Source organism: Camarhynchus parvulus, chromosome 1A, assembly GCF_901933205.1.
Source record: "Camarhynchus parvulus chromosome 1A, STF_HiC, whole genome shotgun sequence".
Lineage (NCBI taxonomy): Eukaryota > Metazoa > Chordata > Aves > Passeriformes > Thraupidae > Camarhynchus > Camarhynchus parvulus.
Window position 1 is genome coordinate 16,430,263 of NC_044586.1, and position 15,230 is coordinate 16,445,492.

A 15,230-nucleotide genomic window follows, 5' to 3' on the forward strand; every position below is an offset into this window, starting at 1 on the left:
GTAATATATATGTACATGTGCATCAATTAAAGTTTGCAATTTGGGGTTGTGTTGCACTTGCTGTTATCAAACCTAAGAATTTCTGGTCTGAAAGCATGTATTTCATTGTGTGAAAAAAGATGTAAGTGTGAAAAGGTGGTCTGCCCTGACTGTAGTCAAACAATAATAAAACAATAATCTTTATTTAAAAGTGGAAATCTTTATTTTTCTAGATATACATGGTCCACTTTGTACAGTGTTTGGTGCCATAGTTCTGAGAGGCATGGTGGATATACACTCTGGTTTGACTTTTCTTTTTTTTGCCTCTGATTCTGTCCCTGCATAGCACAAAGCTGTGAGGACTTGAATAAACAGGAATTAGATTATCAGTGTGAATGGAGATATAACAGCTGTGGACCTGCTTGTCCTGTCACATGCCAACACCCGCAGGCTTTAGAGTGTCCTTTGCAGTGTGTGGAAGGATGCCATGTGCACTGTCCTGCAGGTAAGTGCATATTTTGATTTATTTAAACAGCTTTTCTTCTTCTTAACAGGTTCAGTGATGTGTTTTCACCACAATTCCTTATGGCCTGAGGAGGGAGGCGATTGGGCATCTCACTTTGGGTTTGTGAAATGGGCACAGCGTGTGGAGGGCATGAAGTGGTGCCCAGAAGAGAAGTGTGAACCCCTGCCAGCAAGGATGAGAGAAGATGGGATCAGCTTGATGATACTGGAGGATTAGGGGCTGTGTAGGAACAGATTGTTGACTCTGTGGTTAAAGTAGAGCATGAATTTGTGCTGGAAATTGATAAAATGCTCTGCTCGAGAGCACCTACAGCAGTGAAACCCATTGCCTTTACCTGCTTATTACCTCCAAGATGCTCCAGAGAGTGCCCAGCTAGCATCCTCCCATGAGCATGAGCTTCCAGATAAACTATTCCAGCAACTACCTTGTAGAAAAGGGAAAGGAAAAAGTATGGGAAATATGGGACAGGGAGAAGAAAATGAAGAAGGGAAGCAATAAAGTATTTTAAGATCCCGAGTAGCTATTCTGGGCCCTGGTATTTCTGATCAGAACAAGGTAGAGGATAGGAGGAGAAATAAATAATATACATGTATAATGGAAAATGTAATTTTCCCCTGATGTTACTGATACCCTGACATCTTCCATGTTTTGTTCTGAAGATATATTTACCTGCTGTGTGGGTGCTGGCTGTTGAAAGTATACACTGGGTTAGGTGGTTTCAATATCTAAATAAAAGCCATTATGAGGGAAGGAAATAGTTATCTGTGTCAAATTGGCAGTGGCCACAACACCAAGCAGAGTATTCAGGAGGTTTGAGCCCACCTCTGAAGCACTGTTTTGTTTTTAACCCCGTGATTAGTTTTACAGTTCATGACAACTGGCATCTTTACATTGCTCTGCTGTTTTGAAACAGGGAAAATCGTTGATGAGTTGTCCCTGGATTGTGTCAGTCCAGAAGACTGTCCTGTGTGTGCAGTTGGAGGTGACAGGATCCCACATGGAAGGAGAGTGGTTTTGAACAGAGATGATCCACAGCACTGTCAGTCTTGGTATGATGGGGTTGTGCAGGGAACCAGCATCCCTCTTGTGTAGGATGAAGGGTCAGGGATGAAGTACATCCTCATGAATAAGTATATAGATGTAACTTTAAATATATCACTCCAAAAGAAGCTTGAAAACCATCTTTTATGTCAATAACCCTTCACAGAGAACCCAGGGCTGAAGTTTTTCAATGACAGCAGTAGGGATTATAGGATGTCAACTGAATTGAAGCAAGTAAAATCTATAAATTCCTTTCTAGAAAAAGGCCTTTTCCCATGTGTTGGTGGCCCTACTTGCTTCAGATGTTCAACTTCTTTATGTGCAATGTGTGATTCAACATCAATAAAGCTGTTAGACTCCTTCCATCTGCCAGCACTAAAAAATTCCTATGTGAGGTGCAAGGTCTGAATGTGCGCTCAGTCTAGAAATTGCTGAGATTATTAGCAGTTGGAATTGTGTCCCATTACTGGAAAACCAATTTCCAGGAGATGTTAAGGTGATACCCATGGTCTGATCCTGTATACAGGTGTTTCTAAATAGGATGAAATAAATGGAAGGGAATGTGCACTGCTGTGCACTGTGCAGGATGAGGGCCTTTGGCTGCAATGCCGCAGAGGCTGTTTGCATTTTGTTTAATGCCCTGTGGAATATTATGGAAATCTGTCATTCTCTGGATGTCTGGACCATGGATGGATATTTTCACTAGTGACTTATAATGCTGTGAATAAAAGAGAGTTTTCCAACTTGTAAAATGATCAGATTTAATGGAAACGGAGTTGTAAAACTGCAGCAGCTATTATCACAGACCAGCACTGTACCTCCAAGTGCTCTGAACCTCACAGAAGCTCAGAATACGTAAAAGCTTACAATTCCTGGTCTCTACCCAGGGCTGGTGTGCAACTGAGCTATAAACCCAGGGCATGAGACAGTTAGGCTCATCAATTAAATACATAATTTTAGACAACGTACATGAAGAGCCCTGAAGAGCAAAAGGTCAAAAAAGAGTCTTCTTAAATGAGTCTCTGTTCTCCAATTTTTGTAATTCTTAATAATAACTTATCTTAAATGTTGATACACTGGCTGCTGCTCAGAAAAGATTTCAGAACATTAGGAAAACTTATCTCACTAGGGAAACATCCTTTTGCATAGCTGTCACCTAATTTAGATGCCTACACCAAACAATAGAAAATATTCCACAAAAATGAATTTCATAGCAAACATCCAAAGGAAATCGGAAACTAGAAGAGTCTTGTTCATACAAGGATTAGAATAATAAATCTTCTGTTACTGTATGTTAATGCCAAAAGTAGCTGTGCATTCTGCAATTAGGAAGACACTAAAATGAGCTTGAAAAGAACATAACACTTCTATTAAGAGAACTTAAATGAAGGTGCCACATGTAAAATGAAGTATTTTCCTGGAAAATGGCATCTTCTTCCAGTATTGACACATGTAGTTTGTACATCCTGGGTTTTCTCTGGCAGTGCAAGCAAGCATTTTTGGTGGTTACTTGTTTATAACTTTTTCCTACTCTGTTCCTTGGACTGTCCAGTAAGATAAGGAGAATATATGGACTAGTTCTTTTCCACCTGCCTGAGTGCAGGCACGTTCTTTTCTCTGAGAAGCGAAGGTGGTCAGAGGGCTGGAACACCTCCTGTGAGGACAGGCAGAGAGAGAGATGGGATTATTCAGGATGGAGAAGAGAAGGGTCTGGGAAGATCTTAATGTGACCTTTAAGTGCTTCAACCTATGAGGAAGTTGGGTACAAAATTTGTAGCAGGGCCATTTGGGGCAGAACAAGGGGTGGTGGTTTTAAGCTGAAGGATGTTCAATTTATATGAGACATAAGGAAGAAGTTACCAAAGGGATTGGTAAAACACTGGCACAGGTTGCCAGAGAGGCGGTGGATGTCCCATCCCTGGAAATATTTAAGGTCAGGCTGGACATGGCTCTAAGCAACATGATCTAGTTGAAGATGTCTCTGCTCATTGCAGGAGAGTTGGACAGGATACAGTTTAAAGATTTCTTCCCACCCAAACCCCTCTGTGATTCTAGGAAGTAAAGAGAAACATGCAGCCAGGAATTAGAAGGGCAGAAGTGTTAAAGCCTTGCTAGAGATGGATGAATTTTAAATGAGTTCATAAAAGGTGGAGGGTGACAGAGGTGAAAAAGCTCTTGGTAGTGCAGAAGGATGAATAGTGGAAAAGATGAATAAGGGAGGGAAAGAAAATTGGGAGCTGAGGTGGAAAGGGGAAAATGTACTACTGGAGGTGAGTAGAAACGGTGAGGGAAGACACAGGACTAAAAAGAGATAACATCTATGGTTGAAATAAAGCATTTAATATGACAAACTGGACTGAAGAAGAAATAATGGTAAACAGTAGGAAGGTAAAAGAGATAAAAGAAAAAGTGGAGGATGAACATGTGCCAAAGCTGTATCCAAACTAAAATGAAGTCAGGAAAAAAAAACACCAGGAAAGTAAAGCACTTAAGAGGTAGAAAAAAGATTGTTAATTTCAGTAAGGTTAAAATCTGTGTAAACCTGGCCCCTGCACAGAGTTTGCTGAGTCATATCAAAGGTAAAACATCTCTCCTAGTCTAGGATTTTACTTGGTGTTCGCTGCCTGCAGTTTGCCTCATGTTTTGGTTCCTTGTGAAGCAGACCAGATCAACCAGTTCAGTCCACCAGTATCCTGTACGTTGCTGTACTACTGATACTCAGTGGTTCCTAAACAGTTTCCAGACACAGATTTTACCCCTTCTGCAAAAGACTGTTCTAAGGAGTTTCTTCTGACAAACACGCGGTAGTTGGTCACGTTTCCTGGATCTAAACAAACATCCATGAATGCAGGGGATTTAGGTGTACAATAACATGTGGAAAGTTGTGGGGAATTGGGGTGGGAGGAAAAATTATTCACATCATGTTTTGGTTTCATTGCGGTTTTGAGATGTTTGGTTTTGCATTGGTGTTCTTTTATAATGTGTGGGTGACTTGCTGTTATAAGCATTGCTTTTTACAGTTAAATTTGATGTTTTTCTGATTTGATGATTTTTGTAGTCTGTGTGAAGGGAAGAACTTAACCTGTGTGGACTGTGAGCCCATGGAGGACATCCTAACTCTGACAACACCTATTCCAGAGGAGGACATTGAGCTACCAGCCAGTGCATACTCATGCAGCAAGATGATGGACTTGGCCTTCCTGATCGATGGCTCCAATAAACTCTCAGAGGATGACTTTGAACAGCTGAAGACTTTCATAATTGGTGTGATGAAAAAACTCCACATCTCCCAGAAAAAAATCCGAGTGTCAATTCTGGTGTATAGGGCTGGTCCCACCATCTATCTTAATCTTAAAGATATCAAAACAAATTCCCAGATGAGAAGAATTGTCCAGAACATAAAATACACAGGTGATAAAGAAGCATCTGCCTATGAAGTCTTTAAATACACTGCGTTGCATGTGTTTGGAAAAGCGGAGAGGACCAATGCTGCCAAAATTGCAGTGATATTTATAGCAAGCAGGTCTCAAAAAAAAATCCGTGACATGCTTGGGTTTTTGAAGAATAGAGACATCACAGTAATACCCGTGGGGATTGGGCCACATATCAATGTGGAGCAAGTCAAATTCGTGGCAAAAATGTTTCCAGGTAGCAGAGCCTTCCTAGTGAGCAATGTGTTGGAGCTAATGGATCATAGAGATTTCCTCATTGATCACCTGTGTGATCTTGGACCTCAAGAAAGTCTTCTGTCACCAGCTACATCTGCTCCAACCATGTCCAGTGTCATATTTCCCCCTTTGGGACTCACAGCCTCACCACCTCTTTCAGAAAAGTCCCATCCCAACAGGCTGGATATTGCTTTTATTGTGGAAGGATCTGACAATGTTGGAGAGGAAAACTTCAATAAAGTCAAGAAATTCATTGAGAAGGTGGTCACAGGAATGAATGTGGGACAGGAAAATATTCACGTTACAGTCATGCAGTATTCAGAGACTGTCAGTCTGGAGTATTCCTTTAGGGAAATACAGTCAAAGGAAAATATTATTGAGAAAGTGAGGAGTATACCCTACCAGGGAGGGAGGGCTACCAACACTGGCAATGCCCTTGATTATATTTCCAAGCATACATTTACATCAGTGAATGGGGGCAGGCAAGATGTTCCTCACTTGGTATATATGGTGTCATCCAGTCCTTCCACTGATGTTATCACACGACCTCCCAGGAGCATAAATGTTATTCCCATAGGCATAACCCCCAGTGCTAATATCCAAGAGCTCAGAAAGATCAGTCAGCCTAATGACCCAATTATCTTGAATAGTTACAACAGTCTTATTGAAGAGGCACCTGAATTAGTGCTGCAGTCGTGCTGCACTCATGGGATGAGATTTTGGACTGAAATCACAGGTAAGATTGGATGAATTTTCTGTGTAATTTCTTCTTTCTTCTGTTGGGTCTCCTCTGTTTACCCTGTGCATCATAGAAAAGCAGGAATTGAAATATCCATGTATCCCACTGGATATGAATCTCAAGGCTTTCATTCAAGGGGCATCACTAATTGCTTCAAATGGTCATTATCCTGTTCTGTTTTCCCAAAATGCAACTGTACCTACCCTTTCCCCTTCTACCACATTAGCAGATATTAATTTTGGTTATTATATATAAAATAACTTTTTTCCCTCCCCCTCTCACCCTCAGAGTTGTGCAACAAACCCATGGACATCATGTTTCTTCTGGATGGAAGTTTGAATATTGGAGCATCAGAGTTTGAGGAAATGAAAAGCTTTGTGCGGGCATTTATTGAAAGTGTTGTGATTGGTATGTATCTGCCTTTCAGCACAAACACAGAAATATGTTTTGTAAAACAAAGGAATTTGCTTGTAGGGGACAAACCAGCTTCTTATTGGAGGTTTTTCAATTCTTAATTTTAAATTACTCATTCTAATCCCTCAAAGCACTGACTGCTCAATGTTTATTTCCAGACCCCTGTGGGATGGCTGATGCTTTCTGGGTGTGCTAAGCTCACTGTGCTTGTAGACTGTGTACTGATATGGGGGTACACCTCTGGTCAGGCCAGTCCTTATCTTTCATTATCAGTGCAGCCCCTCTGGCAGAAAGCATTGTATCCTGCACATACATGAAGGGATCATGTAGCACAGGGAGCAGTTTAAGACATTGTATGCGTTGTACCAAGTTCATCTGCATCCTGTGTTTTCCCAGTTTTATTTAACAAACATGGATTTTGTTTTTATTTTTAGTCAGAATTATAGACTTACATTTTTTTGATCCAGCATTAAACCATTTCCATGGAGCAACTGCTGTTATTGGTAGTGTTCATATATGTCTTACAAAGCATTGATAAAGACTCGTGCTCTATAAATAAATACCTTCAGTATGGGGCCATGAAGAGAAGTATAGCCAATCACTATAGACAACATTTTGCCTGGTTTAATTTTGCAATTCTGGTATTTCAAACTGTCTATATAAACGCTCTGTTAATAGTTTTATTTGTACTTCTTACATAATGTATAATCAGGATGTTAGAGAGGACCATAATTTGGAATTTGTCTTCATTCCCCTTCACAGGTCAAGCTCCCTGGATTCACTTTGTTCCATGCACATCACTCCAGTGCTGTTATGAGAGAGGGAATTGTGCATGAAATGATCCAGGGAGCTTGGCCCATCTGACAAATGGAGCATCAATCTACTGCTTGTGCAAAACAAGGTGCATGTTAAAAGAAAAAAAAAAGAGGGGATGTTTAGATAATTTTAAAATGGAAAAGAAATAATCCTGAATGGAGATCAAGAAAACAAAATTCTCCAGTTACTGTCATATTGATCTGTGCTAAAATACTGCATGCTGACTCCTGATAGAAAAGCAACTGTTTCCAGCAGTACTTGGATGTTTTTTCATCAGGGAATAGTTCAGTTTTGGTCTTTTCACACTCTGATAGAAAACCATTGTCCAGTTGTGCCTAATGTAAATCACAATGCCAACGTTTCTTTAGATTTATTTTAAGACATTCACATGCACTGCCTAAAGTGTTTATTTTCTGCTTCAGGCAATTCTTCAATTCACGTGTCAGTTCTTCAGTATGCCAGGGAAAATAATGTAGAAATTTCATGGAACATGCCTCAAGAGACTGACAGGCTTGTAGAGATGGTGCAGTCCATTCAACAAAGGGAGCAAGGTCCTACCAGATTAGGTGAGTGATTTTGTGAACACTGGTGTTTAAACAGGGGACGAACAAAACCACATGGAATGCTAAATACAGGCTGGCTACAAGCACCAATTTATGTCATTGTGGTGACATTTCCTGTTAAGGTTCAACCTCTAGTTATGGTTCAGTTTTCTCTACTAAAATGAATTCGTAGGTTACACAAATTATGGTTTGTCTTTAATGTATTTTGGAAAGAAGCCTTGAAGTAATGCTCAGGATATCTTTCAAGCAAGCAAAGCATAATGAAGAAGTAAGGACTTTGATCATTAACCTTTCAGTGCTGGTTAGTTGATTAGACATTTAGGAGCAGAGCTGCTCATGCTGGCTTCATGAGCTGCCCTTACCAGATGTTTGTGCTGAGCCAGTGTAACCCATCTTGCTGAAAAATAGCAAAACAAGAGTTATATTCTGTGTGGTTCACTTCCTTTACCCAAGTTGCCATGCTGGTTCCACAGGGACTTGGGCTGACACAAGACTGGGAGTGGTGCCAGGGAGCAGAGAACAAGAATTGCTTAAGGCAACACCTCAGCTGAAGAGTTACTTGTGAAATACTATCTTCTGTTCCAGACAGACAGGTCCACTTCCATTTTCATGTGCGAAAACATCAGCTTTCCCACTGGTCTGCAGAAACTTGGTGCACACAGAAATATCAGTTGCAGGGTTCAGCAAAAAATTATTCTTCTACAGCATCTTACACCAGCTACCCTGAGAATTTTGTTCTTCTGGATAGGAACCACATTTACTCTGGCAGCCATCTAGCATCAGGGTCCTTTAAGGGTTGGGGAATATACAGATTTTTGGAGTCTTTGGACTACAAAGAGTTATTTGTACAGAAAAGTGCGAAATAAAACCTGACTTCCATAGTTCACAGGAGGATTAGCTCTGATTGCTTTCTCAACCTGGAGAAATAAAAATACCAGATGGCTGATGAGACTTCTACAGGCTCGTTGTGGGATGAATTGTTGCATACAAATAGATAAGTTTTGTGAAGCCTTCCATGTAATGTGTAGAGAAAGCCACATGGAACTGCAGTATAAACAGAGCAAACACGGCCTTTGGGAAATGAAACGGAAGAGGCAGCCACATGACATCCTCATTAGTGATTTGTTTATGTCTCATTGGAAAATGCTCAGAGACCGTGATCGAGGATGTGGTATAATGAATGAAAGTGAAATAGAGTAGAAGTAGTTCCTCTCAAATGAGGTCATGAAAATATGGTGCTGTGTTGCACCTTGTGATGTGTGTGAATGTGGCTGGCTGTGCAGGAGACAGCATTCCCAGGAAGTGCACGGTCACTCAGGCCCTTCTGTCTGTGCTCAGGCATCTGGAAATGCAGAGGCTGCTTGACAAATGTAGATGGCCCAGTCTGGATGCTGCATTTTCTTAGGCGATCTTTACTAGCCGTTGCTTGATCATTGCTATAAGACCAGAGCTGTTTCTTCTTATTTGCACTGGCTGCCTGATGGTAGAAGAACAATTAAGTGAAATCTTTATTCCATCTTTGTTGATCCAAATCGTGCTTTTTTGGTCCAAAAAGCTCTATGTGTAGAGGGCAATTGTTGCTACCACTGCAAAAATCTTACTGTAGAAAGCATTCCCTTTCCTGCATTATTTAGCCATAAGGAAACTCCAGGAGAGATTTTAGTAAAAAAAAATAATGAAAAACTACTGAGTATGTGAGGGCATAAAAAGAACAAGAAAGAGCAGCTTATACCACAAATCTTTCCCATGCTTGTGCAGTGGGGCCATTCAATAACATCAGGCGAATCTTGGCTCAAGTAACCTATCAAGAAGTACCTCTGGGGCTATTCAGACATCATGAAATCGTGTACAACTTCACATAAGAAACAACCGAAAAACAAAAAGGAAACTAACTAAACGCTGAAGTGATGTGTGCAAGACAACTGAGAATCACATAAATGTGTCTCTGTTCAGCATTTGTGGGTGTTTAGGAGAGTCACAGGGAGCAGACTGAGCAATCCCTACAGTAAATACTGCTTAACACTTTATAAAAACATTATTTTGCTTCCTTATAGCCCTTGTAAAAGTTGCTCTTTTAGGCTGACATTTTCCTGCCTCAGCCTTAAAATTTGGAGGAAGTATGTTCTATGTGGCTCAGCTGTATAAAAGCATCTTTAGGGAAAGAAATATTTCCCCCCTCCAAGAAAAGAAACCTGTTAAATTTATATTCTTCCTCCAACTTTCCATCATTATTAATATATTTGATTAGTAGCATTCAGCTTTGCTGTCAGGATTCAGAAGGTATTAATGTCTTTCTCCTAAACCTCCCCTGTGGTTTTGGAAGCAAAGGCTTCCATTGTGACCGTGTTCACAGGGGTCTTAGGTTGAGGGAAGTGTACGTTGGGGTGCCAAAATCTGTCTTGGTTTGAAAGACAGGAGTCTGCTAAGGAAGGCAGGAGCCTCCCCTGAAATGGAGAATGTAAACCCTCCCCACCCCTCCAAATTGCTATAATTTTAAATTAAGGGTCTCTCAGGCAAAGATATGGGAGCAGGAAATAACAGTTCTTTAATAGGGAGAGGAAAAAAAATATATATATAAACAGTGCAGTCCACTAGAACAACACTGACAGAGTCAGAACCCAACCTGACACCCTGTGGGTCAGGGTGTTGGTGGTAGTCTGATTGAAAATGTGGCTGCAGTCCTCCTGAAGTATCAGGTGTGGTTCTGTTGGAGCAAGGGGAATCTGTAGAGAAGGATGTAGTCTTCCTCTGAAGATCCAGGAGGAAGATGCAGCTGCTGTTCCTCTAGGGAATCCCGTGGAGAAAAACCGTGCTGGATGTTCCAGAATCTCAGAGTATATCAGGGTGGCAATGCCTGGCTCCTTCCTCTGGGCGGAGCATCTCACAATGGGATGTTATAGTTCTTATCAGTCATGCACTGATATTCAATAGTCTGTTATCAGCAGAGGTCCCCTCCCAAGGGAGGTGTGAATGTGGTCACTCAAAGAGAGAGATAAGTCAAATTGCCCACTTGACAAAGGTAATCTGCCATACAGATGGTAATGGAAAACATCTTGCATGCAACCTTCAACAGGAAGAGAGGAGGATTTGACTCCATGTTTCAGAAGGCTTGATTTATTATTTTATGATATATATTACATTAAAACTATACTAAGAGAATAGAAGAAAGGATTTCATCAGAAGGCTAGCTAAGAATAGAATGAGAAGGAATGATAACCAGCTGCTCTGTGATTGGCCATTAATTAGAAGCAACCAACATGGGCCAATCAAAGATCCACCTGCTGCATTCCACAGCAGCAGATAATCAATGTTTACATTCTGTTCCTGAGGCCTCTCAGCTTCTCAGGAGAATCCTAAGGAAAGGATTTTTCATAAAAGATGTCTGTGACACCCTGTAACACTTTTCCTTATTCATATCTCCCCTCAAATGTTGAACTCTATATCGAATTTCCAAAATCTTGCCCACCGTCACCCAAGGCCAGCAGCTGTCCTCATCAGAGGGCTCCCACCCGCTGACAGAGGCTTTCACTTGTTCCCCGCAAATATTGCTGAACTGGTGGTGCCAGCTCCTTTTTGAAGCCATTTTTAGATACTGCTAATATCTTCCCCAAGCTGTTTTAATTCACTGCTTTTCAGGGGATTTTTTGTTTGCTTTTTTTTCTAGTTCATTTCTTACAAGGTTTGTGAGTTAAATGAGCTTCTGGTGGAGTCTGGCTTCATCAGAAGCCCTTAGTGGTAAGAGAAATGCAGGATTTGTGACCTGTAGAGGAGATGTTTTTGGGGCCTGTCCAATTCAGTGGTGTGGGACTGATAGGTTTCTGCTGTTCATGAAAAGTTCAGCACACGTTAATTAATATGTGTTAATGCCAAAATATCAATATTTATGTGCCAACAACTGACCACTTAAAGCACTGTGGGATCAGTTTTTAATATGTTGAAATTTGTTTCAAAATTAAAATAATCTGCTATTTTAAATGAAAAATCCCAATTCAGTGCCAAGTGAAGAGCCTAAATTAAAAGACCAGCTTCAGGATTATGGACCTGGTCTAGTCAGAGGTGTCCCTGCTCATGGCAGGGGGGCTGGAATGAAATAATCTTTAAGGTCCTTTCCATCCCAAACCATTCTGTGATTTTATGATTCTATGATTATCATTGTAGGGAGTTGTTCCTGGTTAGACAAGTCCTTGGTTAAGTAGTTGCAGTCTGGAATACTTACACCATCCAGACAGTGTTGGCTGCTTCTGTATCACTTCATGTTCTGAGTGACCATTCCTATTTTGTTCCTTTCCCAGGCTGTTTTCAGGATTTGTGGGAGATTAAAATCTCTTGTGGTACATTTTTTTGGTCAAGATGTTGCAGAGGCCACTTAAGGCACAGATTATGAGTTCCCAGCAGGAACCTCCATCTAATTGAAATCCCTTGTCTGCCACAACTCTACAGACCCAAAGAAAATAGTTGCAAATGTTTCTGTTAGGAAGTTTTTGCTTTCCCTGAGGCATCCACCAAAATATTAAATGTCTGCGTGTTCCAGATTGGCTAACTCTGGGATGAATCTTCATTTTTATTTCTTGGATATATTTTAAATATTTCTAGGGCACCTTGTGCTCATTCAGTTAGTTCCATGATGTCCATGATTGCTCCCAATCCAATATTTGTGATTCAGATTAACATGCCTTTTTACACATTTTAACTCTTCCATCCAAATCATTAATGAAACTATTTAATAAGGTAGAATCTAGTGTAATTCCCCGTAGACTCACAGTAAACGCCTCCAAACCTATTCAACAGATTGTCTTTTGTCCTGAAAACTTGTTTATGTCCGTTTAGTCCTTGCAGGAACCTCTGTGTGAACCATTCTGAGTTGTAACTTCAGAATACAAGTCTAAATTTGAAATCTACTAGGTGTCAAGTCAACCAGGAAAAGGCTTTTAAGAAGCTTTTTCTGACTCTCAGAATTTCAGCATCAAATGTTCATAGTCATTATTTAATGATTATTCCAAACATGAGCACTGAAGGACGGGAAGAAGATGCTGTTCTGTGCTTGGATTGATTGGTCTGTCCTTTCTAAAGGAGCCTGTATGGTTCAATTGGATTTTTGCTTCCTCTTTTTATTTATTTGCATTTTTTTCCCTGGACATGCCCAGTGAGTGGCAGTCATATCCTACTGACTGAGCTGGAAGGCTACTGGGGGCTCACCAATTTTGGTGGGCTGAAGGAAGGGCTAAAATGACTGAAAACAACTGGGGGTAGAGGAATATGTTCCTGCCCATCACAGGGGAGCTGAAACTGGATGATTTCTAAGGTCCCTTCCAACCCAAACCATTCTGAGATTGTCTTTATGTTTCCATGCTGTGAAAACTCTTTCCAGTCTTAATAAAGCCTTGTGCACAGTGTTGTTTAATTCGGTGTAAATACTCATATTTGCTTTACTGATATGAAAATGTCAGGTCTTTGTTGTATTGCGGTCTCTCAGTAGGGAAATGTTGAAGTTGGTTGATTTTAGCAGTGAACAGTTTTTATTGTGGCCTCTGAGGGATTTGTTATTTCCCTCTGTGGTGATATGGAGAGACGAAGAGCTGAGAAGTGACAGCTTCCAGCTTGGGATGTGATGACTTTCTGAATCCCTCTAGCAGGACGAAAGTGTTCATTTGATGATGTCTTCAGACACCTGGCTCTTTTCTCCAGCGCTGGCTTAAAAATAAAGGGAGAAATCCAAAGGGTTTTTACTATGCTAAATCCAATTTTCCATGCATTAAATTAACTGCATGGAGTAACTGCTTTTTGGGCCTTTGAAATAGTCACTGATTCTATTACAACAGTACTTGATTTCTTTATGAGAAATTATAAAAAGAATGGATTTTCTTTTTCAGTTTGCAAATATTTATGGAGTTTCTGAACATTTTTAAAATTAATGTGAGAAGAAGAAAAATGGAGCTGGACTGGCTGCTGACTACACGAACCACACAAAAGTTAAAGAGTCATTAAAAAAACCAAGAAATTTCAAGTACTTTTCACAAATGGATGAAAAATAATTTGTGATTCTTACTGCACAAAAGTTTAACCTAAAATAGATTTGAAAGTTAAATACTTTTTTTTGGTAATTGTAGGACCAAAGGGGAATGAGTCAATCTTCTGGCACAGTGACCATCCAGAAGCAGTCTCAGAGATATTGAATATAGTGAGATTTATTTGCTGTATTTTGTTTTATCCTTAGTTGTTTCTAGCTAATGTGCCATTCTATATCTAACATTTACCTTGACAGACACAAAACCATTTGTAGAAAGGATTGTGGGAAAGCTGTGTAGGACATGAGATAATGCCTGAGGTTAGTTATTTTTTTGTGGTCAGGAACAGTAGCTTGTGAAATGCAATCATCACCTAACAAATAATGGTGTTTTAAAATGTGTTTTGTTGCAAGTAGAAAAACATCCAAAATGTCAAGGTTTTCACTGAATATCCAACTGCTGTTGCCATGGTATAGAATCACTGAAGGGTTTGCGTTGGAAGAGACCTCAAAGTTTGTCTCGTTGAAGCCCCCTGCCATAGGCAGGGACAGCTTACACTATCCCAGGTTGCTCAGAGCCCCATCCAGCCTGGCCTAGGACACTTCCAGGGTTGGGGCAGCCACAACTTCCCAGGGCAGCCTGTTCCACTGGTGTCTCAGGACCCTCTGAGTAAAAAAGTTCTTCATCACATCAAATCTAAATCTCCCCTCTTTTAGTTTAAAACTCTTCCCCTTGTCCTATCCCTACATACCACTAAAATAAGTTGCTCTCATTCTTTTTTATAAGCTCTCTTTAAATACTGTAGGCTGCAGTGAAGTCTCCCTGGAGCCTTCTCCGAGCTGAACAATCCCAGCTCTCCAAGCCTTATCAATAATCAATGTGCTGAGTGAGATTCCTAAAGTTTGTCCATGCTTGCAGCAGCTTGGGAAAAGGGTTTTTGCTTCTATCACTAAAAAGGTGTGAGTGATATGGTGCAAGAAGACATCAAGTACAAAGTGTTCAGGTGCGCTAAGATGTGCTGGGGCTGCACTGGTGAATTATTTACAGGTTGACTTCCAGTGTTTTACAAATGCATTTGTTATTATAAATTCCTTAGGCAAACCTGTTACAGTGAATTCCTCAGGCAAACCTATTTTTGCTCCATAGTTATTGCAGATTACTCAGAGGAAATACTCTTTCAAGTGTTTATTGTTCACCAGTCACTGTTTTCCCTGAACGTCACATCTGTCACCCAGTTTCATTTCTACTTCCTGACCTGATAACTTCCAAGCCCAAAGGAGCTTTTAAGAAAGCTGTGTATCATGATTCCCAGTGTAAATATTTGTGCAAATACATGTCTAAATGCAAGTGCTAACAAAGTGCTTTCTTGCTGAGGTCATAATTATCAACAAAATTTGCCTGAGTGTTCACAGATGTAAAATGAATGGGCAGCAGCTTCCCTTTTAAGCTAATTTGTGATTTGGTAGCTCAGGTAGAATT

At 40.4% G+C, this 15,230-nt stretch overlaps 1 protein-coding gene across 1 annotated transcript in view; it reads left to right on the forward strand.

Moving 5' to 3' along the window:
- VWF (von Willebrand factor) overlaps nt 1-15,230 on the forward strand; it is a 127,001-nt gene that overhangs the window by 67,841 nt on the left and 43,930 nt on the right. The window contains exons 26-30 of the mRNA XM_030960690.1: nt 326-484; nt 1,419-1,554; nt 4,605-5,950; nt 6,242-6,361; nt 7,606-7,749. Coding sequence (XP_030816550.1) covers nt 326-484; nt 1,419-1,554; nt 4,605-5,950; nt 6,242-6,361; nt 7,606-7,749 — 1,905 coding nt within the window. The remainder of the gene's footprint in view (nt 1-325; nt 485-1,418; nt 1,555-4,604; nt 5,951-6,241; nt 6,362-7,605; nt 7,750-15,230) is intronic.